The sequence below is a fragment of the Canis lupus genome, chromosome 1 (genome assembly GCF_048164855.1).
Source record: "Canis lupus baileyi chromosome 1, mCanLup2.hap1, whole genome shotgun sequence".
Classification (NCBI taxonomy): domain Eukaryota; kingdom Metazoa; phylum Chordata; class Mammalia; order Carnivora; family Canidae; genus Canis; species Canis lupus.
The window spans coordinates 110,662,650-110,689,495 of record NC_132838.1 but is presented as its reverse complement, the minus strand read 5'-3'; the positions used below and the strand labels follow the sequence as shown (position 1 = coordinate 110,689,495).

The 26,846-nt window shown below is 54.7% G+C and overlaps 3 protein-coding genes across 11 annotated transcripts in view; 1 reads left to right on the top strand and 2 right to left on the bottom strand.

Moving 5' to 3' along the window:
- Positions 1 to 8,237, bottom strand: part of CKM (creatine kinase, M-type) — a 9,033-nt gene extending 796 nt beyond the window's left edge. Inside the window, exons 1-7 of the mRNA XM_072829317.1 lie at positions 7,943 to 8,237; positions 5,518 to 5,729; positions 4,898 to 5,052; positions 4,305 to 4,437; positions 1,728 to 1,899; positions 748 to 871; positions 256 to 445 (exon numbers count right to left, since the gene is read on the bottom strand). Coding sequence (XP_072685418.1) covers positions 256 to 445; positions 748 to 871; positions 1,728 to 1,899; positions 4,305 to 4,437; positions 4,898 to 5,052; positions 5,518 to 5,710 — 967 coding nt within the window. The 5' untranslated portion in view covers positions 5,711 to 5,729; positions 7,943 to 8,237. The remainder of the gene's footprint in view (positions 1 to 255; positions 446 to 747; positions 872 to 1,727; positions 1,900 to 4,304; positions 4,438 to 4,897; positions 5,053 to 5,517; positions 5,730 to 7,942) is intronic.
- KLC3 (kinesin light chain 3) lies at positions 6,903 to 26,074 on the top strand. 6 transcript variants are annotated; one of them, XM_072828970.1, is made up of 13 exons: positions 18,768 to 18,873; positions 21,387 to 21,652; positions 22,140 to 22,370; positions 22,668 to 22,737; positions 23,106 to 23,325; positions 23,647 to 23,734; positions 23,808 to 23,909; positions 24,345 to 24,518; positions 24,982 to 25,072; positions 25,147 to 25,184; positions 25,276 to 25,382; positions 25,575 to 25,638; positions 25,859 to 26,074. In XM_072828970.1, exons 1-13 carry the CDS (start codon positions 18,813 to 18,815, stop codon positions 25,928 to 25,930), a joined length of 1,584 nt encoding a protein of 527 aa, XP_072685071.1. In that variant the 5' UTR covers positions 18,768 to 18,812; the 3' UTR covers positions 25,931 to 26,074. The 6 variants fall into 6 exon arrangements, with proteins under 6 accessions (XP_072685294.1, XP_072685143.1, XP_072685214.1 ...); XM_072829193.1 differs by lacking the exon at positions 18,768 to 18,873 and adding an exon at positions 6,903 to 7,000 and having other exon boundaries at positions 25,575 to 26,074; XM_072829042.1 differs by lacking the exon at positions 18,768 to 18,873 and adding an exon at positions 18,322 to 18,439 and having other exon boundaries at positions 25,575 to 26,074.
- The window catches only part of ERCC2 (ERCC excision repair 2, TFIIH core complex helicase subunit), a 17,809-nt gene continuing 15,672 nt past the window's right edge, over positions 24,710 to 26,846 (bottom strand). For 3 of the 4 annotated variants that reach the window (XM_072828465.1, XM_072828500.1, XM_072828520.1), the window contains 2 exons: positions 26,665 to 26,808; positions 24,710 to 26,289 (listed from right to left, as the gene is read on the bottom strand). In XM_072828465.1, coding sequence (XP_072684566.1) covers positions 26,197 to 26,289; positions 26,665 to 26,808 — 237 coding nt within the window. In that variant the 3' untranslated portion in view covers positions 24,710 to 26,196. The remainder of the gene's footprint in view (positions 26,290 to 26,664; positions 26,809 to 26,846) is intronic. The other variant, XM_072828479.1, reaches the window with a different exon arrangement.

Below are 26,846 nucleotides of genomic sequence, written 5' to 3'. Positions count from 1 at the left end.
TCTCCTTTACAGATGGGAGACCGAGGTCCCTAGGGGCAGGGGACAGACACAATATATATCATATAGCCATGATATCCTATCGAGTCCCATGAGAGAAAGCGTGCTGACACCCATTTACAGAGGAAGAAACTGAGGCTCACAGAGGAGTAGCCCGCGTCCACCCCAGAACTCGCGTGGATGCTCCGCCTCCCCTCCCGCCGCCGCAAAGGGCCCGCCCCTCCCCCGACGCAGCGGGGCGCGGATGCAGAGCCGCACCTGTGCCCCGCTTCTGCAGGCGCAGACGGGTGAGGATCTCCTCGAACTTGGGGTGCTTGCTCAGGTGCGCCAGCTTGACGTGCACACCTCCACGCAGCCCGGTGCCCAGGTTGGATGGGCAGGTGAGCACGTAGCCCAGGTGCTCGTTCCACATGAAGGGGTGTCCGGCCTTCTTGAAGATCTCCTCAATCTGAGGTAAGGGGAGAGGACCTGGGGTCAGCGCCAGCGGGGGCCCCCAAATACTCCCGCAACCCGTCGGGATTGGGAGCGACACGACGTGAGGACGTGGGTAGTGGGGGGAATTCCGAGACCGCGGGGCTGCAAAACCGCCCGGGATGAGCCCGGACCACCCGGGCGCAGCGGGATGCTGGCGGGGCGGGGCTTTAGGTCATCTTGGGGGCGGGGCTTGGGTGGAGGGTGGAGCCGGGTTGCCCCGGGGGGCGGGGCGTTCAGGGGGAGTCAGGGGCCCGCCCCAAGGGGCCCGCTACCCACCTTCTGCAGCCCCACGCAGAAGCGGCGGAAGACCTCCTTCATGTTGCCCCCCTTCTGCATGGAGATGACTCGGAGGTGGTCCTCCTCGTTCACCCACACCAGGAAGGTCTTGTTGTCATTGTGCCTAGGGTGGGGCGCAGGAAGAGGCCACCCATCAGCTCCGCGTGGCAACCCCATTCCTGGCCTCTCGCAAACACACCCACCGCTAGGGGGCAGCGGGCCTGAGGAGTGCGAGGTGGTGGCATGGGCACCTCAAAATCTCAGAAGCTCTACCCCTGGAGACCCTAAGGGCACAGGATCTGAGAAATCGCCAATCTTAGGATCAAGGACTCTCAGGGTCCTAGATTTTTGGATAGCATTACATTACAGACTATTAGAATCTCAGTATCTTTGAAAAACAGAAACTGGGAATCAGAATTGATAAGTCTTGGAAACCCTACATCCAGTCTCAAGACCAATCTTCCCATCACCTTGCGACATCTCAGAAACAGAGTCCTAGAACCATAAACCATTAAGATGTGGAAAGGTCTGAAACCATGGAATCACAGAATCTGGAACTAGTGGAATCCGAGAACCTAAAAATACTCAAAATCTTGGAACCTTAGAATCATCCCATCTGTATATCTTAGAACTCACACTCTCCAAATCATCTGAAACCTAAGTTTTGAAAAACCGTTGAAAATCTTTGACTATTGGAATCAGAGATTCAAAGGTTCATAGAAACCTAACTAGCAACAATAAAAGATAAAACTAATAGCCAAGATGTTGGGCACTTACTATATACCAGACACTGTTTTCAATTACTGTGCTCTCCATTTTACAGATAAGGAAACCAGGACAGAGAAATGTTAAATATTGTGCCCGAGGTCACAAAGGGGTGGAAGGTGAGGTCATTTTTCTAGAGCATCTGGAAACATAATTGTTTTTATGGCGTTGGATTTGGTGGAGGAACAGGGAGGGTAGTGGGGTGGGGAACTCACCAGATGCCGCGGGCGTCGGGCCAGTCTCGGGCCATGCCTGAGGCCAGCAGCAGTGGGGACACGGGTTTGTCGAACAGGAAGTGATCGTCGATGAGCTGCTGCTGCTCCTGCTCGGTCATGCTCTTCAGAGGGTAGTATTTCCCCTTGAACTCGCCTGTCAGGCTGTTGAGGGCTGAGGGGCCATATAAGGCAGTGGTCAGCAACCTGCTCCACCACAACCTGGGCGTGGAGGCCTGGGGACCCCAACCTGCTGCCCACACAAGCCTGGGGCATGCTCCCGTGGATGTCCTAATGGCTCCTGAACACTAGGATGAAACCCAAATTTGCGACCTCTCCCAGGCTTTGGGAGCAGCCAAGACATGTGCTCAGCCAGGAAACATGGATTTGCCCTTTCCCTGACCTTCACATCCTATCCACCTATGACCAGCAGTGTGCTGGAGCCCCTCTGACTGGCTGGAAAACAGACAATCAAAATCTTAGGATTTGGGGGAGCCAACAGGAAAAACTATTATAAAATAGCATTTATAGTATTTGTATATATCCATATGTAGAATAAATGTTTACTATGTATATATGCACAATATATAATATGTATTTATATACATGTTATACATTTTAATATAGTGTAGTATATAATGTTATGTATCACATATTATATACTATATTTTTAAAGATAATTTATTGGGGCACCTAGGTAGCTCAGTGGTTGAGCATCTGCCTTTGGCTTAGGTCATGATCCCAGGGTCCTGGGATCGAGTCCTGCATCGGGCTCCCCGCAGGGAGCCTGCTTCTCCCTCTGCCTGTGTCTGCCTTTCTCTCTGTGTCTCTCATGAATAAATAAATAAAATCTTAAAGAATAAAGTACAATAAAAATAATTTATCTGGGGCCGCTTGGCTGGCTCAGTCAGTAGAGCATGTGACTCCCAATGTTGGGCACGAAGCCTACTTTAAAAAATTATATAAACTTACAATAAAATAAATTATTTTATAAACACAGGTAATAAGGGGTGCCTGGGTGACTCAGTTGGTTAAGCATCCAACTCTTGATTTCAGCTCAGGTTGATCTCAGAGTTGTGAGATCAAGCCCCCAAGTCAGGTTCTCTGCACTGGGAGTGAAGCCTGTTTAAGATTCTCTCTCTCAAAAAAAAAAAAAAAAAAAAAAAGGCAGCCCGGGTGGCTTAGCAGTTTGGTGCCGCCTTCAGCCCAGGGTGTGATCCTGTAGACCAGGGATCGAGTCCCACGTTGGGCTCCCTGCATGGAGCCTGCTTCTTCCTCTGCCTGTGTCTCTGCCTCTCTCTCTCTCTCTCTCTCTCTCTCTCTGTGTCTCATTAATAAATAAAGTCTTTAAAAAAAAAAAGATGCTCTCTCTCCCTCTGTCCGTTTTCTCTATCTCTCTTTCTCTTTCTCTCTCTCAAAAATAAATAAATAAAAATAAAACATAAATAAAGTCAAAACACTGCCACAGGTTATAAATATCCAAAATTATCACTTCCTAATTATTTTACTACATCTTTATTATCTATGTTCTTGAAGCTTTTTTCATCTCTATCCCTTTGGTGGGAATAGTATGTAATGATGTGTATCTTTTCCCATCTCTCTATGATATCATGTTCATAGTTTAAAGTTGGCTGTGGCAGGAGAATTTATACCATGGAAACTGGCAGTCGCTACAAATTGGGGCTTTTTTTTTCTTCTTAAGAGCTGGTTGTTAGATGTTTACTAGAACAAACATGCTTGCGAGTCCTGATGATCCTACCTCCCAAATATATCGCTCATTCTCTCCATCCCTTTGCCTATCCCTCACCCCACGCCTGCACCATTGTGGTTGCCCCTTACAGCCTCTCTGCTCCTACCTTTGCCCACAGTCTGTTCCCTATTCAACAGCCAGGAAACTGCCCATGTAAGTCTGAACTTACTCCAGTCACCATCCTCCCATGGCTTTCATCTGTTCAGAGTCAAAGCCAAAGCCCCCCTGATGGCCCACAAGGCTCTGCACAAGCAGGCCACCCATACTCCTCTGACTGCATCTCCTCCCCTGGTCTGCTCAGCTCTGGCCACACTGGTCTCCTTGCTCTTCCTCCAACACACTTCCCCACCTCAGGACCTTTGCTGAGGTCCTTGCTGCTCCACCTGCCTGGAAATCTTCAGGCTCCTTTTTGTCAATCAACTCCTCCTTTCTCAGGGAGCTCCCCCCAGCCATTCTATGATGCACCCTTGTTTCTCGGCTACACGGCATTTTGGAATTAATCATTCTTTTGCTGGTTTCTGTGTTTCTTCTTATCTCCCCACCAGGCTGACAGCTCTGTGAAAACAGTGACCTTGTCCATCTTATTCATCATGGGAGCCCCGGCCCCCTACTCAGGACCATGACAACCGTAAACGCTGGTTAGCTGGCTGGCTGGCTGGTTGGATGGATGGATGGATGGAGGTCAGGACCCTGGTGCAATTGAAAGTCTGCATGGATCTGCTCAGGGTTCCTTGACAGCGCCCCCAGACTTCCAGCAGGGGTAATGCTGCCAGCTGTCACTCATCAAGCACCCACGATTTACCCAGTGGTGGGCAGGGTGGGGTTCTCACCTTCTATGGAGAGTTTCTCCACTGCCCGGCGCTCGCCCCGGGAGCAGTGGGGGGGCAGTGTGTAGCCCTTGATGCTACGGCCCGTGCGGACGCGGCTGCTGAGCACATAGTTGGGGTCTAGGTCGTCTCCACCCTGGAGGGCAGGAGGGGGGTCAGGGCTGGGCACGGCCCCCACAAGCCGCCCCTCCACTGCAAGCCCATGTCCTCCCTGGCCCCCCCACCCAGGGCTCCCAGTTCTGACTCTGCTACTTCCTTCGGCTCCTCCTTGCCCACTGGCTTCTCCCACCACCACCCTGGCTCGGCCTCTCCCTTCTCGGCCTCTCCCTCCCTATTTCTCCCAGCCTCTCATCTGCCCCTTTCCTCCATACATCTCTTTTCCCCCGTCCCATTTTTGTCCCGCGTCCGGTTTCTCTTCATCTCTTCCCTGTCTCTCCTCCCATCTGAGTCTCCCCCGCTGTGTCCTGGTCTCCCTGTCTGTCCTGCATGCCTCTCTGTCCCTCCTGCCCTCCATCTCTGCCTCTTGGAGCATCCTTTCCCACCTCCGTCATCCTCCCTCTCTTCCCCATCCCTCCCCTCCCCTGTGGGCAGCTGACCTTGAGGTTCTCATGGTTGAGGTCAGTCTTGTGCTTGTCGGTGGGTTTGTAACCCCCATGCCGATCCTGGATGATGGGGTCGAAGAGATCCTTGAACACCTGGTAGGACTCCTCGTCACCGGCCACACAGCCCACGGTCATGATGAAAGGGTGACCTGGGGATTTGGGGTAAGGTCAGAGGCGCTTGTGCCCAGCAAGGAAGACCCAGGCTCCTTGGTCCTATAGAAACTGTATGTGCACATGCACACATGTGTGAGTGCGTGTGTGTGTGCGTGTGTGGTCAGCAGGGGTTTATTCGAGACCTGAGTCGGAGCTGCAGAGACTGAGGGTTGTGAGTATGGGGAGGGAAGGCTGGGAAAGGTCCAGGTGGCATCTGGGCAAAGGAGAAAGAGTCTCCGGGGGTCAGTTACAAGGTCCTAAAAATATTACTACTTGAGAGCCCCCAGATCACGGACTCTTTCTTCCCTGAAAAATTTTCGAAATATATTAGATTCTCAGCTCCCACAGATCCTAAGAGGCTTGAAAGATCCTCATCTTCCCAGATGGGGAAACAGAGTCCCCGGCAGGCAGCCCCGCCCGCCCATCCAAGCCCCTGTCCGTGCTCCACCAAGGAGGCTTACCTGGGTTGTCCACACCTGTCTGGATGACATCGTCCAGAGTAAAGCCGGATGGGGTCTCCTTGTCCCGCAGCTTCTTATAGATTTCAGGGGTCAGCGCTTTGGCCATATGGTTGTTGTGCTTGGTGAGGTCAGGGTACTCCTCCTCAGGCTTGTAGTTCAGCTTGAACTTGTTGTGGGTGTTACCGAACGGCATGGTGGTGGCGTGGGGGGGCCTGGGGGGTGGGGCGGGGGGCGAAGAAGGTTATCCCGCATCCAGCAGAGACCAGCAAGGGACCAGGACAAGGTGTTGGGGTCAGAAAGACCTGATGGCCAGTCCTTTTTTTTTTTAAAATATTTTTTAGAAGATTTTATTTATTTATTCATGAGAGACAGAGAGAGAGAGAGAGGCACAGGCACAGGCAGAGAGAGAAGCAGGCTCCATGCAGGGAACCGGACATGGGACTTCATCCCGGGACTCCAGGATCGGGCCCTGGGCCGAAGGCGGCACTAAACCGATGAGCCACCTGGGCTGCCCTGATGGCCAGTCCTGACTCATATGCTGTGTGACTTGGAACAAGAAGGGGCCCCTCTCTGAGCCCCTGTGTCTTGACAGGATGCATCAGGACTCTGTGGTTAAGATCCCAGCTCTGCTACACCCTGATGGGTGACCCCAGACGAGTCACCTTGCTAGGGACAGCTTCTCCAGCTGAATGATGAAGGGGGAAGCCTTTGGGATGGAGCAGTAATATTGGCATGGATAAGAGTGTAGATTCTGGAATCAGATAGCCTGGGTTTGAATTCCAGCTCTGTCACATACAGTAAGCTGTGTGACCTTGGGCACCTTGCTTAACCTCTCTGTGCCTCAGATTACTCGTATGTACAAAGGGGGGGTCATAGTAACCCTCATCTCCGGGGGCGCTTCAAGGAGTTCATGTATGTAAAGCGCTTGGCACACGATAAGCTGTATTTTGCTTAGCTATTATTATAATTTTCGTCGCTATTACTTTAAAAGTCTGGGTAAGGAGCCGGGGAGAAGGTGGAGGGCGTTGCTGGGAACATATGTGCAAGCAGGGAAGGGACACTCTCTCCACGAAGGGTCCCGGGTGCTCGGTCAAGGGATGAGGGGGAGGGTGGAAGGGAAGGCTGCGTGGCCGTCCCCACCTCTGTTTGCTGACCACTCTCCTGCAGGGCTCAGTTGAGAAGAAAAGCCCAGCAGCTGAAGTCAGCAGAGCTGGGTTCAAATCCTGCCTCTACCATTTCCCTTGCTGTGTGACCCCAAGCCAGGTGCTCAGCCTCTCTGAGCCTCTGTCGCCTGTGAACTGAGCCTGGCCTAAGGGATTGCCAAGAAGATTCTTCTGGCTCAGGCACGTGGCCGGCTGAGCACGTGCCCTCACATGGAGTTGGGGCCTGCTCCGTAGGGGGTGGCTGCCGTTACTGGACCCAGGAAGGAGGTGGTGGTGGTCGGCGTGGGAGCTCACTCCGCGGCCCCAGGGATGGGAAGCAGGTAGGACGGTGGGAAGGGAATCGGGACCAGGCGAGCTGAAGGCTGAGGCATCAGGCCAGGAGCGGATGGAATTCACGAAAGATCCTTGGAGCTACTATCCAGGGTTGGGGATTATTTATAGAATCTGGCAGACTGCTCCTCCCCCACCAACCCCCCACATTCCAGGGGCTCCACTTGCACCAAGTCAGCAGGCCGGAGACAGGTGGGCCAGGGTGGCTAGGAGGACACGCATCCAGGCCTCGGGGCTCCAGGGCTTCCAGCCCAGAACCGCCCCCCACTTCAGGGTGTCCCACCCCACCCTGCGAGGAACATGTTAGCAGAGGGCATTGAGGCAAGGTGGGGGGAGCCCCAGAGCCACACACAAGCACACACACACACCCACACACACATCCCCATAACCCCCAGATCACACAGTAAACAGAGTCACACACACATCCCTCCAAGCTCAGGGACACACCCAACATACAGGCACCCATGCAGGAGCTACAGAAAGTCAGACACAAGGTCACACCATTGTGGGATGCAACAGGGACCCACAGAATTGCAAGTGCAATGAACCCACAGTGCTTGCTCTTGCAAACCACGACAGTTGACATACAGACACCTCCCACGGCTTGTGGCGCCCAGTTCTGGTGACAAACCATCATGAACATGGGCCCAGCCTGTAGCCCCTTGCAGGGGGGACAGCTGGCAGCTGTCAGAACTCCTTTTGTCTCCAAGATCCCTTCCCGTGACCCTGTGCCACAGACCCTGTGGGAGGCAGGGGGGCTCACAGGTGGAGGGGACTCCCAGACACGGGGTCAACCTTCCCACACACTGACCCTCCTCTGTGTAGGAGGATATGGGGTAGGCTCCTGAGACCAGATCGGCTGCTGGTGCCATGCACCCCCCGACACTTTGGCCTGGTCTGGACCCCACCCTGATTCCCACCCCCATCAGTACCTGGCTGGGCTGTGCAGAAAGGGGCTGTCTGTATCCTGGAGGTGACACTGACCCAAAGGAAGGGCCCGCAGCCCAGGCCTTATATAGGGGGGCCGGGCTGTGCTATTGGCTGGGAGGGGCTGCCCCCAGGGAAGGGAGCTGGAGGGCAGGCAGCTGAGCCTTCCAGCTCACTGCCCGGGCACGGTGCCCACCCTGAGCCCAGGCACGCCTTGCGCCCAGCCCTATCGGGCCTTGTATGGGCCGCCCCAGGGACTGAGCCCAGATCCCCACCCGCCCCCCATCAAGCTGATTCCCCGACCAAGTGCTGAGTCGGGCTGGCAAGGACAGCTGGCCCCCTGCCCAGGACACGAGACCATGCCAGGGGACGTCCCAAGCACGTAGAAGCCACCCTCCCCTGGCCCTCCAGCCCCTCCTATGGCCCGGCCTCTCCTCAGCCCCCAGTGGCCTTGACCTGGGTAAAAGTTAGGTCTTGAGACGGGCCCCAGGGAAAACCTTGCAACAGTCCCACGAGAGCCAGGTATCTGGTATTCCAGACACTTGCCTGTTGTCACCCAACTATGGGGAACCCTTGTCCAAGGCCCAGGTCTGAAGGCAGAACTGCCTGACCCCAGAAATCCATGTTTGGACGCACTTTCCTCCTTGTGAGTGAGTGGGAGGGAAACTGAGTCTTGCCTGAGCTGAGAAGATTCAAACTCCAGTCCCTGCGGCTGACCCTGGGACGCTTCAGCGGCGGAGGGGACAGAGAGGGACTCACCCCGGAGAGGAGCTTATTTTTAGAGGGCGCTTCGATGTCGCCTTTGCAGAGACCTAGACCCGAGGCGCTGGGGCTGGGGGGAGGCAGGGACAGGTGTTGGGGGGGTGGGATCGCCACGTGTCTGGGTTAATTATAACCGCGTGTCGGGTGTCCCGGGCTCGCCTCCTTACAAGGGCAGCCGCCTGACCGCCCCGCAGGGGAAGGGGGCTGGGCACCCCGGACTCACAGGCCTGCAGATCCCCACGGAGCAGGAGCTCCCCGCCCACGGGGACCTCCAGGGTTGGGGAGCGCAGTCCTTCCCGATTGTAGCACAAGTCCAGGGAGCGCCCTGGATTACAACCAAGAAGACACCTTCGTTTGCCCTCCGGGGTTCCTCCCTCCTCCCGGGTCTCCCGGGTTTCTTCCCAGGCAGGAGGGGTCTGATCTAGGGAAAGGGGCCCCTCTTTGTCTTTTCCCCAGATTCCTGGTGGGGAGGGGGCGCTTAGAAAACTTTACCTTGGGGCTTAGCCCCTGATCTCTCCACCCACTGTCCCTTCCCACCAAGGTCAGAGTGACAAAGTTCTTGTTCCAGGCCCAGAGAACTAAAAGGAACCAGACTAGAATAGGAAGGCATGTATCATGTCAACAATTTTTTTTAAGATTTTATTTATTAGAGAGAGAGCATGATGTTCAGGAGGAGGGGTCGAGGGGAGGGAGAAGCAGACTTCCCAGTGGGCAGGGAGCCCTGGGCTCCATCCCAGGACCCTGGACTCACAACCTGAGCCAAAGGCAGAGGCTTAACTGACTGAGCCACGCAGGTGCCCCAACAATTCTTTATTAAGCACTTATGGGGGACACAGCAGAAAACAACAAAACCGTTGGTCTCATGGAGGTGACATTGTAGTGAGCATGAACAAGTAAGTATATGCTGTCATGGCAGGGACAACAGGGCTTTGACAGGAAATCAAAGAGAGTAAAGGGTCAGAGTGATGGCACAGCAGGGGAGGTCAGGTCAGGCCTCTAGGGGGAAGTGACATCTGAGCAGAGACCTGAGGGAGAGGTGAGAGCCAGCCATGTGAGGATCTGGAAGGGGAACAGCAGGTGCAAAGGGCCTGAGGTAGGAGTGGCTTGGCATATCTGAGAGACAGGAAGAGGCCAGAGGACTGGAGCAGATGGGCCAGAGGGGAGAGTGGAAAGAAGAAGATGAGAGATAGAAGCAGACCTGTAGGACCCTAGGGGCCATGGAGGAGTTTCCATCCCACCGTGGATGGATGGGAGCCACTGAGGGCTGTGAGCAGGGGAGAGACACGATCCAGCCACATCACATGCACACACAGGATCCAGCCCAGCCCCCACCCCCACCCTGGAGCCCTAGTAGCCACTTACTGGCACATTTGACATTCCATTTGGCCATACAGCCCTTTCTGTGTTTGGAGAGTTTCCCACCCTATAACAGCCTCCTTTAGAGAAGCCTAAAAGGTCAGAAACTCAGTTTCCCAGAATCCTTTGCAGCAACGTTCTAGTCATGTGACCCGGCTGAGGGACACACCCCCCCCAACACTTCAGTCATGAACTCTACTCCTTTTTTTTTTTTTTTTTAATTTTTTTTTTTATTTATTTATGATAGGCACACAGTGAGAGAGAGAGAGGCAGAGACACAGGCAGAGGGAGAAGCAGGCTCCATGCACCGGGAGCCCGATGTGGGATTCGATCCCGGGTCTCCAGGATCGCGCCCTGGGCCAAAGGCAGGCGCCAAACCGCTGCGCCACCCAGGGATCCCTCTACTCCTTTATCTTCTTTGAGTCTCATAGAAATAGTTGGCTTTGGGGAGCCAAGACCCCCATGGTGTACCTTTACCCCAACCCCCAACCCTCCAAAGCCTGTCAGTCTCCAAGGCCCGTCCATCCTTCCTCCTACCCTAGCTCCAGACCTCTCCACATTCCCTTCTACCCTAGCCTCCCCCCAGGTCAGCCCCAGTCTGTCCCCTCCCACCTCGTCCCTGCCTTCTGACTACCCCTGCTTAGAACCCACCGTGGCTTCCCAGCGCCCTCAGGATAAATGAGTATTTGTTGACTAAGGAAATAATAGTAGCCTTTTCAGTCGATTGGAAACTACTCTCCCCAGTTTATGCAGAAAGGGCCTCACCCCAGATATTAGGATCTTTCAAAATAATTGAAAGGATTGAAGGAGCACACTCTGGGCTGAGCCACTAGGAACATCTCTCACCCCCAGAACCATGCTCCATTTGGAAAGTTGAACATGCCAGAAAGAGGTTAGCATGGATGTTGAGTGGCCACTCCACAGTCCCCACCCTAACCGCTATTATGGAACAGTCCCAAATATCAAGTAGAATGCTAAGTGCTTTGCATATATCAACTCATTTAACACTCCCAACAATAAAGCTCAAAAAGGTTAAATGACTTACCCAAGGTCACACAGCCAGGAAAGGGGCAGAGCTGGGAATCAAATTGGCACAGGGCTGCCAAGAATGGGTTTTCTGGCTTCGGTGAAGATAATTTACAGGCCTCTCAACAAAGTCATATTGTCACCCAAGAGTCCCTTTGCAGGTGGGTCTTCAGGCCCTGGTAATTTGAACCTACTTCCCCATGCCCTCTTCATCACCTCGGCCATCTGGTTTCAGGGCCCAAGCACTTTATGTGTATTTAACGGTTTAATTCCCCAACAGTCCTATGAGGTGGGTACTGCAAATTTTACAAGTCAGAAAAGTGAAGCCCAGTGAGGTCAAGTCACTTGCCCAGAGTCACACAGCTGGGAGATTAAAGAACCAAACTGGACCACGTAGTTAATCCCTGAGCTTGTATTTCTCATCCCTCCTCAATCCCATCTCCCCGTGCTGAAGCCCCATTTTATAGAAGATGGAAGTTGAGGCTCAAAAAAGGAAGGAGTTGCCTAAGGTGACAGCCAGTATTCTAAAATTTCAGAGTCCGTGTTCTTTTCCTTTCACCCCCAAGCCCTGGTGTTACAGAGCAACGTTGCTCCCAAACCCTCCCTTTTATCCTCCATCTCTCCTGTCCCTGCTAGCCCACCCAGGGATGAGGCTGCCCTAGGGGCAGAAACTCTGGGAGGCACCCCTCCACCCCCATGGCCCATCACCCCAGAATGCTTTCCTCATTCAACTCCCAAATTCTTCTGCCAATCCTGGCAGTCCATGATGCCAACTGGTTCAGGGAAGACAAGTTATAAATCAAAGCCAGCCCCAGAACTGGAGACCCAGAGACCCAGAGAGTTAAAGACCCATCCCCTCCTTCTCTTTCCCCAAGGGCAAGCCCATTGCAGCCCTGTAATCAACTGGATCCCCAGTCCCCAACGGTGGTGATGCTGCTGGGAAGACAGGCAAATAAAATAGTCTTTCATGACTCCCCTCCCACCCCACTCCACTCCCTCCAAATCAATCTTTATCAACATTTTCCTCTAGGTGTTGCTTTAGCTACATCTTAATCTCTTAATATTGGGTTTTGCATTCTCTTACTTCAAATTTATCCTTTATTTTGAAAATATTATATTTGGAGTGTATGGATGGTCACATTTCTTAATATTTTAGTCCCTTGGGGCACCTGGGTGGCTCATCGGTTAAGCATTAGACTCTTGATTTCAGCCTGAGTCAGGATCTCAGGGTCGAGTGATGGAGCCCCATGTTGGGCTCTGCACTCAACACGAAGTCTGCGTGAGATTCTTTCTCTCTCTCTGTGCCCCTCCACCCACTCACGCTATAAATAAATAAATAAAATGTTTTCTAAAAAAAGAATAAAGCTAATCTATAGGTACTGCTTTGGAACAATTGCCAAGTGTCTTAGTCCATTCAGGCTGCTATAATACAGACTGGAGGGCTTATAAATAACAGAAATTTTTGCCATAGTTCTGGAGCCTGGAAGTCTGAGATCAGGGTGCCAGCCTGGTGGAGTGAAGGTCCTTCTTCTAGAACACAGACTTCTTGTATCCTCATGTGGAAGGAGGGATGAGGGAGCTCTGTAGAGCCCCCTCCCTTTTTTTAAAGATATTTTTAAAAGATTTATTTTTATTTGAAAGAGAGGGAAGGAAGAGGATCCCAAGTAGACCCCTCCACCTCCAATAAGTAGGGAGCCTGATGTGGGGCTCCCTCTCACAAGCCTGAGATCATGACCTGAGCCAAAACCAAGAGTCGGACGCTTGACTGACTGAGCCGCCCAGGTGCCTGGGGTCTCTAAGAGCACTAATCCTACTCATGAGGGTTCCACCCTCATGACCTAATCACACCTGAAGGACCCACAGACTAATACCAACAGTTTTAGAGGTTAGGATTTCAACATATGAATTTAGAGGGAACACATACATGCAGACCATAGTACCAAGATCTATGGGAAAAATATATACCTCTTGCTACAAAAATGCTGTGAAACACATCCACCCAAAAGGCAGTAGCTTTAAAACAGTTGTGGGGTTGGCTCAGAGTGGGCTGATCTGGGCCAGGCTCAGCTGGGAAGCTCTGCCCCATACTGTTAAAAACAAGATGACACTGCCCAAGACAGAGTTACTTATGCTAAGCCCCATGTCACCAAACTGGGACTTGTGACTGTTTCGGCTCTCCCAGAAGTGGAATCTTAAACCACTCAGTCAGGAATCACCTAATCAGCACAATTTAGGTCGTCTGCTTGATAGACCCCAGTAACCCCCTAAAGGAAAAAGAAACTTGCAATAATCAGCCCACTTTTTTGCATAGTTTAAATTCCTTGCTCCTGCTCCCTTCCACCTAAAAGGTCTTTTTTTTTTTTTTTTTTTTTAAGATTTGATTTATTTACTCACGAGAGACACAGAGAGAGAGGTAGAGACACATGCAGACGGAGAAGCCAGCTCCCTGCAGAAAGCCCAGTGCAGGACTCGATCCCAGGACCCCAGGATCATGACCTAAGTCAAAGGCAGACACTCAACTACTGAGCCACCCAGGTGCCCCTAAAAGGTCTTTTTCATTTTGAATGGCACCCCCCACACACAACCTCCTTTCTATCTGCTAGGTTGGATGCTGCCTGGTTCAAATTGATTTTTGCTCAAATAAATTCTTAAAATGTGTAATATGCCTCAGTGTATTTTTCAACATTGTGGGGTGTAGGCAGAAGAGGGGCAGCCCCACAAGGAAAACCTTTCTCCTGCCTATGTCAGTCACAAAAGGAAACACTCTGTCAGCCCCTGAAGGTCTAAGCTCAGGCCTGGCATAATAGTCACTCTGCCATTGGCCAAAGCAAGTCACATGACCACACCTAACATCAAGGCCATCATTCAGGCCTACCTCCACAGGTAAGGGTCTTTTTGTGCTTTTTTCTAAAATGGGCACTCACTCTCATACAGGCACATACACTTCATATCCATGATATTTCTGGAAGGATATTAGAAACTGGCAGTCATGTTTGCTTCTGGGAAAGGGGTTTGGGGATCAAGGAGAGACAAAGATCTACTTTTCAGTCTTTTACTCTCTGTAAAACTCTGACAGTGAACTTTTTAAATTAAAAAGAAAGTGGTGAGCTTTTTAAAAACTATCACCAAGACAGGCGCCTGGCTGGCTCCGTCGGTAGAGCATGCAACTCTTGATCTCAGGGTTGTAAGTTCAAGCCCCACACTGGCTATAGAGGTTATTTAAAAATAAAAATTTTTTAAAGATTTTTTTTATTCATGAGAGACACAGAGACAGAGAGAGAGAGAGAGGCAGAGACACAGGCAGAGGGAGAAGCAGGCTCCGTGCAGGGAGCCCAACATGGAACTCGATCCCAGGACTCCAGAATCACATCCCTGACCGAAGGCAGGCTCTAAACCGCTGAGCCACCCAGGCATCCCTAAAAATAAAATCTTAAAGAAATAATAAACACAAATAAAAACTGGCCAGGGGGTGAAAAGAGAAAAGCCCCTAACCCATCTATCCATTTTCCTGTCATAGCAAACTGTGGCCTTCAGTGATAGGACGGGGGTTCCATTAAGTGCCTTCTTGGCCATGATCTTGAGCAATGGATTTCCCCTCTCTGAGCTTCGACTTCCTCATCTCTAGATAGGGCTAGAGATGCCTACCTAAGGGGGTGGCTGTCTGGATTCAGGGGCTCTGCTAATCCTTGGCTGTGTGATCTTGGACAAGTCATTTGGCCTCTCTGTGCCTCATCTTCTTCACCTGTAGAATGGGGATAATCGCGGCACCTACCCTATCAGGTTGGTGTACATTCACAGAGCTAATTTACTTACAAGATTTGGCCTCGGGCCTACCCTGGGTAAGAACTCAGAAACCCCAGCCCTCGTTGGTGTTGTGCAAAAGTGCTTGGCACGGGGCCAGCTGAAAGAAACAGACAGTTACCTCAGTTGACACTTTCTCCTTTCAGCCTTGATCCTATTTAATCCTAACTGCTATGCTGTGTGGGGAGCATGATCATTCAGGGTTTATAGAGGAGGATATAGGTGCTCAGAAACATTGTTTGCCCCAGGTTACATGGAAAGGAAATGGCAAGATCAGAATTTGAACTCAGACCTGCCAGGCTCCAACTGCCTCCCCCACAGTGTTAACCACGTGCTACTCTGTTCTGAGCCTTTTACAGGGATTACTCACTAATCCCCACAACAGCCTCACAAAGTAGGTTACCTGTGAGTCCCATTCTACAGACCAGGAGCCTGAGGCCCAGAGAAGTTCATTCTTGGCTCGGGGTCACACAGCCAGCACACGGTGGAGCTGGGATGTGCCCCTGCCCTGCCTCTTCCTAAGCATGTGGCAGATCCAGAACTGGTGCCCAGCACCTTGAGGCCGGCCCAGTGTGGGGAGGAGGGTAGGGTTTGTCTGCCTCCTTCTACCCTGTTCCCTAGAAACCCCCCGGGGATGTTAGAGCAGGAGCTTGAGTTGTATTTGCTATTATTCAATCAACAGCTATTCGCCCAAGTGCCTTCTCTGTGTTCAGTCTGTGCTGGGGAGCACTGGGGACACAGTGGTGCCTGAGACCGTCCCCTCCTGGGACTTACATTCCAACGTGGGAGACAGACCTGTCCTCAAGACAGCGATGACCCAGAGTGGGCAGGGCTGAAACGTGGGGGAGCCCGGGCGGCTGCCAGGCCCCTGTGGGGGCGGAGAGGGCTTCCTGGAGGAGGGAACAGCTGCACTGGAGCTCAGAGAACAAGGGAGCAGAGGGCAGGTGGGCCTTGGCTCTGAGGGAAGAGGCGGGTCTGCGCGGCAGCCTGAGGCCGGGATCACGGACCAGCAGCGCCCTCTGCTGGAAGCATCCTGAAGGGAGCGGTCGAGGTACTGCAAGGGTTTGGAAAAGTTTGGCGTTGAACCAAATTCTATGATCTGAGATCTGAGATTCCTGTGCGCCCAGCTTTGGCCGATTTAAGTTTCTAAGACTTGATTCATTCAACTACTCAGTGAGCAAGCACTTTGCACCGGACTCTATTCTAGCGCTAGTGATGCAGTGCTGACCATACAGAGCCCTGTCCATACAGTACCTCATTCAGTCTTCGCAGCCTTTATCCCCATTTCACAGATTCAGAGAATTGACACACACAGAGGTTAAGTTACTTGCCCAAGGCCTTCACTACCAAATGCTGAAAATCAACTTCGAACCCAGAGCCCAATTTCTAGTCCTTGCAATTACCTCGCTAATATATTATGGAATGAAATATCGTATGACCAAGTTACATAAAATAATCTTAGGTCCTGAGAAGTTTTGTAAACAGCAGGCAGGGGAGGGACACCTGTGTGACTCAGCTGGTTAAGCATCTGCCTTTGGCTCAAATCGTGATCTCAGGGTCCTGGTATCGAGTCTGGCTCCCTGCTAAGTGGGGAGGGAGCCTGCTTCTCCCTCTCCCTCTGCCTGACGCTCCCCTGCTTGTGCTCTCTCTGTCTGTCAAATAACTAAATCCTTAAAAAAGAGATGAAGCAGGGAAATGGAGTAGTGTTTTGGTGAGACAGTGTCATTAGAAAGGGCAACTAATATTCAACAAAGGAGGAAAGACTATCCACTGGAACAGTCTCTTCAATAAATGGTGCTGGGAAAATTGGACATCCACATGCAGAAGAATGAAACTGGACGATTCTCTTACATCATACACAAAGATAAACTCAAAATGGATGAAAGATCTAAATGTGAGACAAGATTCCATCAAAATCCTAGAGGAGAACACAGGCAACACCTTTTTGAACTTGGCCACAGTAACTTCTTGCAAGATACATTCATGAAGGCAAGAGAAACAAAAGCAAAAATGAACTATTGGGACTTCATCAAGATAAGAAGCTTTTGCACAGCAAAGGATACAGTCAACAAAACTAAAAGACAACCTACAGAATGGGAGAAGATATTTGCAAATGACCTATCAGATAAAGGGCTAGTATCCAAGATCTATAAGAACTTATTAAACTCAACAGCAAAGAAACAAACAATCCAAAAATGAAATGGGCAAAAGACATGAAGAGAAATCTCACAGAGGAAGACATAGACATGGCCAACACGCACATGAGAAAATGTTCCGCATCACTGGCCATCGGGGAAATACAAATCAAAACCACAATGAGATACCACCTCACACCAGTGAGAATGGGGAAAATTAACAAGGCAGGAAACCACAAATGTTGGAGAGGATGCAGAGAAAAGGGAACCCTCTTGCACTGTTGGTGGGAATGTGAACTGGTGCAGCCACTCTGGAAAACTGTGTGGAGGTTCCTCAAAGAGTTAAAAATAGACCTGCCCTACGACCCAGCAATTGCACTGCTGGGGATTTACCCCAAAGATACAGATGCAATGAAACGCCGGGACACCTGCACCCCGATGTTTCTAGCAGCAATGTCCACAATAGCCACACTGTAGAAGGAGCCTCGGTGTCCATCGAAAGATGAATGGATAAAGAAGATGTGGTTTACTATACAATGGAATATTCCTCAGCCATTAGAAATGACAAATACCCACCATCTGCTTCGACGTGGATGGAACTGGAGGGTATTATGCTGAGTGAAATAAGTCAATCGGAGAAGGACAAACATTATATGGTCTCATTCATTTGGGGAATATAAAAAATAGTGAAAGGTAATAAAGGGGAAAGGAGAAAAAATGAGTGGGAAATATCAGAGAGGGAGACAGAACATGAGAGACTCCTAACTCTGGGAAACGAACAAGGGGTAGTGGAAGGGGAGGTGGGTGGGGGTGGGGGTGACTGGGTGACGGGCACTGAGGGGGGCACTTGATGGGATGAGCACTGGGTGTTATGCTATATGCTGGCAAATTGAACTCCAATAATTTTTTTTTTTAAAGAAAAAAGGGCCAGTAGGGAAGGCCTCTCGGAGGAAGCGGCCTTTGTGAAGCTACCAGACTAACGAATGGCGTCTGTGGGAATAGGGGGGGCCCAGGCAGCGGGCACAGCCGAAGGCAAGGCCGGGCGGCGGGCGCTGCTAGAAAGCCCTCGGCCTGGGATCCCTAGTTTCCAAGGGTCGAGCTGCGCTGCACCCCGGCTTGGCAGCCTCCAGCGCGCTGGGCTCGCGCTCAGATTCGACGGGCCCGACAGGCACGCGGAGGGCTTCGCGGGTCCGCTGCTGCGCTGGCGCTTCCCCCGCGGCGGGCGGGCTGGGCTCCGCGGGAGCGGCGGGGGGCGGGGCGGGCTCACCTGCGGGGGCGGGGCTTCCGCCCGCCCCGCCCCTCGGAGGAGCCGCCCGCGGCCCGAGACCCAGGGCGCAGCTGGGAGCCGCCGGGCGTGCGCGGTGTGCGGGACGCGGCCCGGCGCATCTCGGCGGAGCGGGTCCCGGAGCCGCCGGCGCTCAGGTGGGCCCCTCGAGTGCTGGGCGGGGGAGTCCCGGGGACCGCGAGGATGGGGGCGGAGGGTGAGGGCTGGGCCCCGCGCACCCTGGGGCCCGCTGGCCTGGCGACGGGGACGGGCCTTGGGGCTCCTGGGCCCCCTGGGCCCTCCTGCCCCGCCCTGGGGCCCCCCCTCCCGGGTCCCGAGGCCCAGCTGGGGCCGCGCCCCCTCCCCGGTGCGCAGGTAAACAGGAGCGAAGACGGGGCGGGGCCTGGGGGGAGGAGGGCGGGGGCCCTTGTGACGGCGGGGCCGGCGAAGCCGGGGTGCGCGGGGCTGGGCCAGGCCGGCCGCGGTAAGGTGTGCGGTTTAGGGGGCTGGCCTGCAGGTGCGGGCGTGGAGATGGGGCGTATGAGAGGCGGTGTGCGAGGCTCAGGTGTGTGTGATGGTGTACGAAGCTCAGGTGTGTGCGCGACGGGCTCCGGCGGTGGGTGCGGGCGAGGAAGGGACAGGGATGGTCCGTGTAACCGTGTGCGGGCGCCCAGGGACTGTGGGAACGACGTGGAGCTGTCTCAGATGCAACACGTGGGCGGACCTCTGTGCGTCTAATGATGGGGGTGGGGGCCGTGTGTATGGGAAGGAGTTGCTCTGTTTATAGGATTAGGTGCGTGACTCAGAGCTTGCGTGGCTGGGGCGGTCTTTCTGCCTGTTAAGGCGCGGGGAGCCGCAGGGAGGTGGGCGATGTGGGACCCGCATGGACGGGGAGGGTGTGCCTGGGATTAACACTGTCAGCTGTGCGGTTGTACGTGTGTGAAAGGGAGTTTGTTGTTCACGGGACTGAGTGTGGGCAAAAATCATGGGAATAATGGAGCTGTCTGAATGACTCCATGAACGTGTGATCGTAACTTTGTGGGGCTTGTGTGTGACACGGAGTATGGTGAGACATGTACACACATATATACGTATAGTGAGAGAGACTGGTGTCTGCACACACGTATATGTAGAGATTGATGGCAGGGGAGAGCCTGCAGTGTAGAAAATCCGTGGATTATGTGCCTGCCTTCCTGTGTGTCTTGGTGTATGATGTTCGTGAGCAGGTAAGTAGGTACCCAAACCACTAGGCTGCTTACGGCGCCCTGGTGGCTTGAGTGAGGCACATGCCCGAGAGGGTCTATGCAAACACCTCTCTGTGTCTCCACAACTGAATCTGAGTTCAGGAATTGTCTGTATGTCCGTGTTTGAAGCTCTGTGTATCTGTGTGTATGCTGCGTGCAGGTGCGTGAATCTCTGGCTGGCCGGGCAAGGTGTTGGGGGAAGTGGGGAAGGAGATGATAGGTCCACAGTGAATCCCAAGAGTGTGTGTGTGTGTGTGTGTGTGTGTGTGTGTGTGTGCGCGCGCGCGCGCATGCGTGCCTGGAGGAGGTGATGGGCATGTAATGGAGAGCTAGCTGCTTGCAGGACCTTATAAGTGCGGGAAAGGTGTGTCATGGGGGTAACTGCAAAGAGATAGCCTGAATGTGAGTGATTTGGGATTTGGTTATCTTTTCACTAGTGAGGGGGGACAGAGTTTCTGTGTGTGTTGGCTTTTTTTCCCAAGAGGAAAATACACCAGTGTGTGGGATTATATTTCCAAGAGGGGAGAGCATACATGTGTTGTTTCTGAAAGAGTATGTGGGTGTGCGTGCACGAGCCTGAGTAAGTGTGTTGCGTTTTTTTTTTTTTTTTTTTTTTTAAGATTTTATTTGAGAGAGAGAATGAGCCAGGGGAAGAGCAGAGGGAGAGGGAGAAGCCTATTGTGGGACCCAATTCTGGAACCCCTGGATCATACTTGAGCTGAAGGCAGGCGCTTAACTGAGCCACCCAGGCACCCTTGGATTAGGTTTTTTGAAAGGAAAATGTGGATGTGTAGGATTGTATTTTTATTTTTTAGAGGAGAAAGAGAGTGTCCTGTATGTCTTGCTTCAGAGAAAATGTATATTATGTTTTTAAGAAAGAAAGGAGTGTGCATGTTGAGCCGTCTTCTTGTAGAGGGGAGTGTGTGTGTGTACGAGCAGGTGTGTTTCTGAGAAAGTACGTATATATTGCACTGCATTTGAAAAAAGAAAGAGCAGGTATTCAGTTTCTGAGAGGAGGAGAACGTGTGTGTCGCATTGTGTATTTAAGAAGGGAGGGTGTGCGTGTGTTGGGGTCTGTTTCTGGGAGGGGAGTGAGTGTGCTTGTGTGTGAATACAGAGGCTACAGAGGCTCCAGCAGCTGTGTCATTGACTTTGTCACCTACATACAACCACATAAAGTGCCACACATGAGACCCCCACCCATTAGCATCTAGGCCTCAGACTCTGAGCTGTCACAGGGCTAGTGTGACATCCATGGGCCGTGCCTGTCACACGTGTGTCCCAACATGCCTTGGGCTGGCGGAGCCTGTCTGCAGTGGAGGGTGGAGTCCTTGTTCCCTTGGGATCCATCAGGCCCTGGGAGCTGACACACAGGCACCCCCCCATCCCCCTAAATCTAGAGGGCTCCTCTGCTTCCAGTGCCCCAGCCCCTTGGCCCTCTCCTCCGGCCCCACCCCTCCAGCCCCAGTGGTCCGACTGGTTCCCAACAAAAACACCCTAAGAATGAGCTCACGGAGAGGCCGCCTCCACATGCCCCGCCCCACACACCCAGCAGAGGCGGGTGCCTCCAGTCCAGGTCACACGGGGAGTCCTGGGGCCAGGTATCTGGGGCCCTTGGGATAGACAGGGCTGGCCAGGTGAGCTGAGGGCAGGTGAGAGGCCACGAGACCACTGGTTGCCCCAGATTTTGAGTGGCCCTCAGGGCAGGGCCCATGGCTGAGGACAGGCAAAGCTAGACTAGAATGTTTCCAGTTGCTAGCTGGCTGGGATGGGTGCGGGACAGGGAGCCGGCCAGGGTGAGGAGGGACTGATGGGCCTGCTTGCCTGGCCCTGACCCCCCAATCCCTGCTACCCACCCCAGGAACAGCAATGTCCGTGCAGGTGGCAGCCCCTGGAAGTGTGGGGCTGGGCCCGGAGCGCCTGAGCCCCGAGGAGCTGGTGCGGCAGACGCGACAAGTGGTGCAGGGGTTGGAGGCCCTGCGAGCAGAGCACCATGGCCTGGCCAGGCACCTGGCGGAGGCGCTGGCAGGACAGGGCCTGGTGGCTGGCTTGGAACTGCTGGAAGAAAAGCAGCAGGTGGTGAGCCACGCGCTGGAGGCCATCGAGCTGGGACTGGGCGAGGCCCAGGTATGGGGGGGGGAGCAGCTATCCAGCCATGGGGGGGGAGGCTCAGAGCTGGGAGGAGGCCCGGGATGAGGGAGGCAAGTATGTAGGGGGTGATGAGCCTGGAGCAGGGGAGGCCTAGGGGAGCCAGGCCTGGGGAGGAGGGGTTCTAGGCTGGAAATGGGATCCCTGGGTGGCATTAGGGGGTCCTTTTGTGTGACAGGAGCCCCTGAACCAATGGCATCCATCTATAGAACTGTAGATTCTAGGGAGATGTTGGGGTCACATGGGTAGGATATGAAGTGGCCCTACACGTGATTTGTGTGCCTGAATGAAATCAGAAGGGTCCCTGGGTGGGGTTTGGGTGTGCCCTTGGGAGTTTCTGCACATCCTCAGAGTCACTTGGAAGGGCCAAGAGTTGGGGTGCTCTGGCATGACATGAGGCCCTGGGTTGGGCCAGGGACTGCCTGGTAGGAGAGGGACTGGGCCCCTGATCCCCGGCCCCCTGCAGGTGCTGCTGGCCCTGTCCGCGCACGTGGGCTCCCTGGAGGCGGAGAAGCAGCGGCTGCGAGCGCAGGCCCGGCGGCTGGCCCAGGAGAACTCGTGGCTGCGGGAGGAGCTGGAGGAGACGCAGCGGCGCCTCCGGGCCAGCGAGGAGGCCGTGGCCCAACTGGAGGAGGAGAAGAGCCACCTGGAGTTCCTGGGGCAGCTGCGCCAGTATGACCCCCCTGCCGAGAGCCAGGTGCTGCAGGGCTGGGCAAGCCAGGGGGCCCCCATCCTCCTTAGATCCCCCACAGACCTGTACCACTCCATGGAGCCCCCAGTGCCCTAGACCCTCCAAAGAAGCCCTAGACCTTCGACAGGGTTCCACAACCCCCAGACTCAGTAAAATTTCCACAGAAGCCCTCCCAGCTTCCACAAAATCCCCAGATCTTCCCCAAGCCCTCAGAAACCCCCCTCAAACTCGGAGGTCCAGGACCCTGGTCTCTAAAGCAAACTCCCAGCCCTCTTTGACTCCTCACTTTCCTGCCCTCTGCAGCGGCCTGAATCCCCTCCTCGACGAGACAGCCTAACCCCCCTGTTCTCCAGCGAGGAGGAAGAGAGGAAAGGTGGGTGTGGGGGAACACGCAATTGTTGGGCCACTCGGCCACGGAGGATAAGAGGCTGAGGCCGGGGAGGGACGGAGACCCAAGGTGGATGTCAGGGCAGGGCGGCAGGAGCATGAGGCAAGGGGCCGGGCCAGGGCGCATGACAGCCGAGGCTGGAAGCTGTGAAACCAGGCGTGCCACAGCCGCACCCGCCAGGCGGACCCCGCGTTCACATCCCATGAACCAATCTCCAAGGTCAGTGCGGGGATCCGTCATCCCAGGGACCAATGGGCCAGTGAGGCAGCTATAGCCCTGGAGTATGTTCCTCTTTTTGGGGATGGGAAGGGTGGGAGGCTGGCAGTGACCTGATGTCCATCTGCCACTCGCAGGCCCTGAGGCAGCGGGGGCGGCAGCGGCTCAGCAGGGTGGCTACGAGATCCCAGCCCGCCTTCGGACCCTGCACAACCTTGTGATCCAGTATGCAGGGCAGGGCCGCTACGAGGTTGCTGTGCCACTGTGCCGCCAGGCCTTAGAGGACCTGGAACGGAGCTCGGGCCACTGCCACCCCGATGTGGCCACCATGCTCAACATCCTGGCGCTGGTGTACCGGTGAGGGCTGCGGCCGGCCACGGACCCATTGCTGGGGGCAGGGGAGCTGGCGTCCCACTCTGCCAGCATGGGGCACCTGGATTGGTGGTAGCAGGGGGTGTCGACAGGGATCTGGAGAAGCCAGTGATCCAAGCAAGGAGTCAGACAACCATAGGCAAGAGACCTGTGGGGGCTGGAGGCTTGACAGCAAAGGGACCCTGTGCCAGACTTGGAAAGTGTGGCTCACAAGCGACCATGGAAGGGCGCCTGCCACCCAGGCTTGGCCCGGCAGGTGCTGCCCCAGCATGTCTGACCCCCCTCCATCCCTGGGCCACATCACAGGGACCAGAACAAGTACAAAGAGGCCACAGACCTTCTCCATGATGCCCTGCAGATCCGGGAGCAGACACTGGGCCCTGAGCACCCTGCGGTGAGTGGGGGCCCAGGAGTGAGGGCCGTGGGGTGGAGCCTACCGCCCCTGACCTGCCTCCCCGACCCTGCAGGTGGCTGCCACCCTCAACAACCTGGCTGTGCTCTACGGGAAGCGCGGGCGGTACCGGGAGGCGGAGCCCCTCTGCCAGCGCGCCCTGGAGATCCGCGAGAAGGTCCTGCCTCCTGCCCAGCCCCCACGGAGTCCCTAGGCCACCGGCCCCTCCCATCTGATCCTGATGTGCTCAATTCACTGGCTCCGGGGTTGCAACCCTGATCCTATGATGTCCTTCCCATCTGATACCGTGAGGCCTCAGTTTGAGCCTCAATGATCCAATCTCGCAACCCACTACCCTTGACCTTCTGTGAACTTCCCCAATCTTGACTCTGATCCTTTGTAGAAATCACCTCATATGCCCCCCAACCCAGTCCTAACCTTCTAATCCCATGTGACCAGCCTGATCTTGACCCGATTAATCCCCAGTTTGTGTCACTTCCACCCTCTGGCTCACAACCTAATGTAACTCTCCCCACTGATCCTATGAACCTTAACTCATGACCCCTATTATGGCTACAGGCATCCTGTGGCTCACTGATGCCCCCACCCCTAGGTCCTGGGCACCGACCACCCAGACGTGGCCAAGCAGCTCAACAACCTGGCCTTGCTGTGCCAGAACCAGGGCAAGTTCGAGGAGGTGGAGCAGCACTATGCCCGAGCCCTGAGCATTTATGAGGCCCTGGGAGGGCCCCACGACCCAAATGTGGCCAAGACCAAGAACAACCTGGTGAGGGCCCTGGGGCTGACTGCCAGGGGCTCCCCTGGAGAGGCACCCACTGGCTCAAGGGTGGGATACCCTGGAGCCCTCTGCTGAGCTCCCAGTGCAAGAGTCCCCAAAGACCTGGCCTCTGAGCTGGGCCCCAACTGGTGAGCTTGCTCAGCACAGCTAGAACATAGAAAAATCAGGAAACACACAAGTTGGTGGGGCCAGATGACCGTCTCATATTTATTGAGCTCTGGACCCCCTTTCTTAATACTTTCCCTATACTGTCCATTTCTTAAAGGACACTAGGAGGTAGATGCTCCTGTCACCCCATTTTGCAAATGAGGAAACTGAGGCACAACGGTGGTATCACTAGCCCAAGGTGGAGCAGGAACCAATCACCTGCCCTAGGTCATGAGGGGGGAGAGGGAGAGGATATGCCTGGGGAGCTCCAGATCTGAGCCTCGATCACCCACCCTCCCCGCAGGCCTCGGCCTACCTAAAACAGAACAAGTACCAGCAAGCAGAAGAGCTGTACAAAGAGATCCTGAGCCGGGAGGACCTGCCTGCTCCCCTGGGTGAGCCCCCGGCCCCTCCCCCCTCAGGTGACATTCTCAGTGTCTCCATTGCACTGTCCCCTCTCTGTTCCTAGGAGCCCCCAACGTGGGCACAACTGGTGATGCAGAACAGGTGAGGATGGAGGAGGGGCTTCGCTTTGGCTCCTGGGGTGGGGAGCAGATGAGAAGGGGGGACTGACCGGTGTCCCTGGCGCCCTCCCCAGACCCTCCGTCGGAGCAGCTCCTTCTCCAAGATCCGTGAGTCCCTAAGGCGTGGAAGTGAGAAGCTGGTCTCCCGTCTCCGAGGCGAGGGGGTGGCAGGGGCAGCCGGGTGAGTGTTCAAGTGGGGCAGCAAAGAGCCCCGAGGGCTGCAGCCTCTGCAACCCACCCCGCTCCCTGTCCTATTCCAGAACCTTCCAGGGTTCCCATCTCCTCTGCCACACAGTCAAAGCCAGTGTCAGGGAAGTCCTCCCCAAAGTGTGAGGCAGACACTCAGACTCATCCTCCCACCCTCCCCTTACAGGATGAAGAGAGCCATGTCGCTCAACATGCTGAACACAGATGGTCCAAAGGCTGCTGGGACCCAGGTGAGAGGGGACAGGGGCACCTGGGGCAAGGATGGAGTAGGAGGCCATGCTGGCAGGCCCAGAGGCAAGGGAGAGGTGGGTAGGGTCAGAACGGACAGGTTCTAGCTGGGATAGAGACGGGAGGGACGAGCCAGCAGCGAGGATGCTAGGGGGTAGGCCCTTGTGGCGACCGAAGCACAGCTGTATCCTGCCCCTTGCCGATCCCCTGCCGTGTCCACAGTTCCCCCATCAGCACCTGAGCGAGGCCGCACGGACCCTCAGCGCCAGCACCCAGGACCTGGGCCCCCGCTGAAGCTGACAGGACAGTGTGGCTGCTGCTTCTCAGAAAGGGGAGGAGGGGACGGCCTTCTGTCTCTCCGAGTTGCCCCCACACCTCCTGGGGGGCACCCTCTGTACGGGGCTTCCCTGCGATTAAAGGCTGTAGACTTGGAAGCCAGGAATGTCTGCCTCAGCTTTCCTGTAAGGACCCGAGGCCACCTCCAAGCCGCTGGGACCCAGGGCCAGGTAAGACTCCGGAGTCACCACAAACACCTTTTATGGCCCTGTCCCCACCTGGAGCTACAGCTGCTGAGCAATCTGCTCTATCCTCCGCAGCGTCTCTTCTGATTCCAGCTGCTCCAGGCTAAGCAGGGACAGGCCCAGCTGGTCCTCCTGGAGGGGAGAGAGGGCCAGATGGCTGTAGCGATTCCCCGCAGGCCCCACTGGGACACAGGGGCACAAGACCTGAGAGCCTTGACAGGAGGCGGCCTGCACAGAGGCATGGGCAGGACGCTGGAATCTGGAAACGCCCATCTAAGGGGGAACAGCCTATCCCTGTAAGCAGCCAACCAGTTTCCAAGTCCGAGGAGGACTGGCTGTGCCCCAACCCCATGGCCCCAGACCTGGCGTGTGGGCACACATACACACACCCCTGTTGAGGGCAGGCTAGGGTTGGAGCCTGAGGAAAAAGAAAGTCAAGGGGCCTTCCTGAAGGAGGAGCTGAGCCTGGGAAGGTGAAGGAAGTGAGCACAGGCCACGTCAGCTCACCCGGTGGAATGGCTGAGCCATCTGCCTCAGGAAGTACTTGGCAACCTGGACTCCCTCGTCAACAGTCAGGTTGAGGTTGGCATCAGTGAGGTGCTCCTGGATCCAGCGAGGCAGTTTCCCACGCTTGTCTGCCCGGGCAAACCGCTTTCAGGAAGAGGGCAAGGAAGAGAGGGAAACATCAG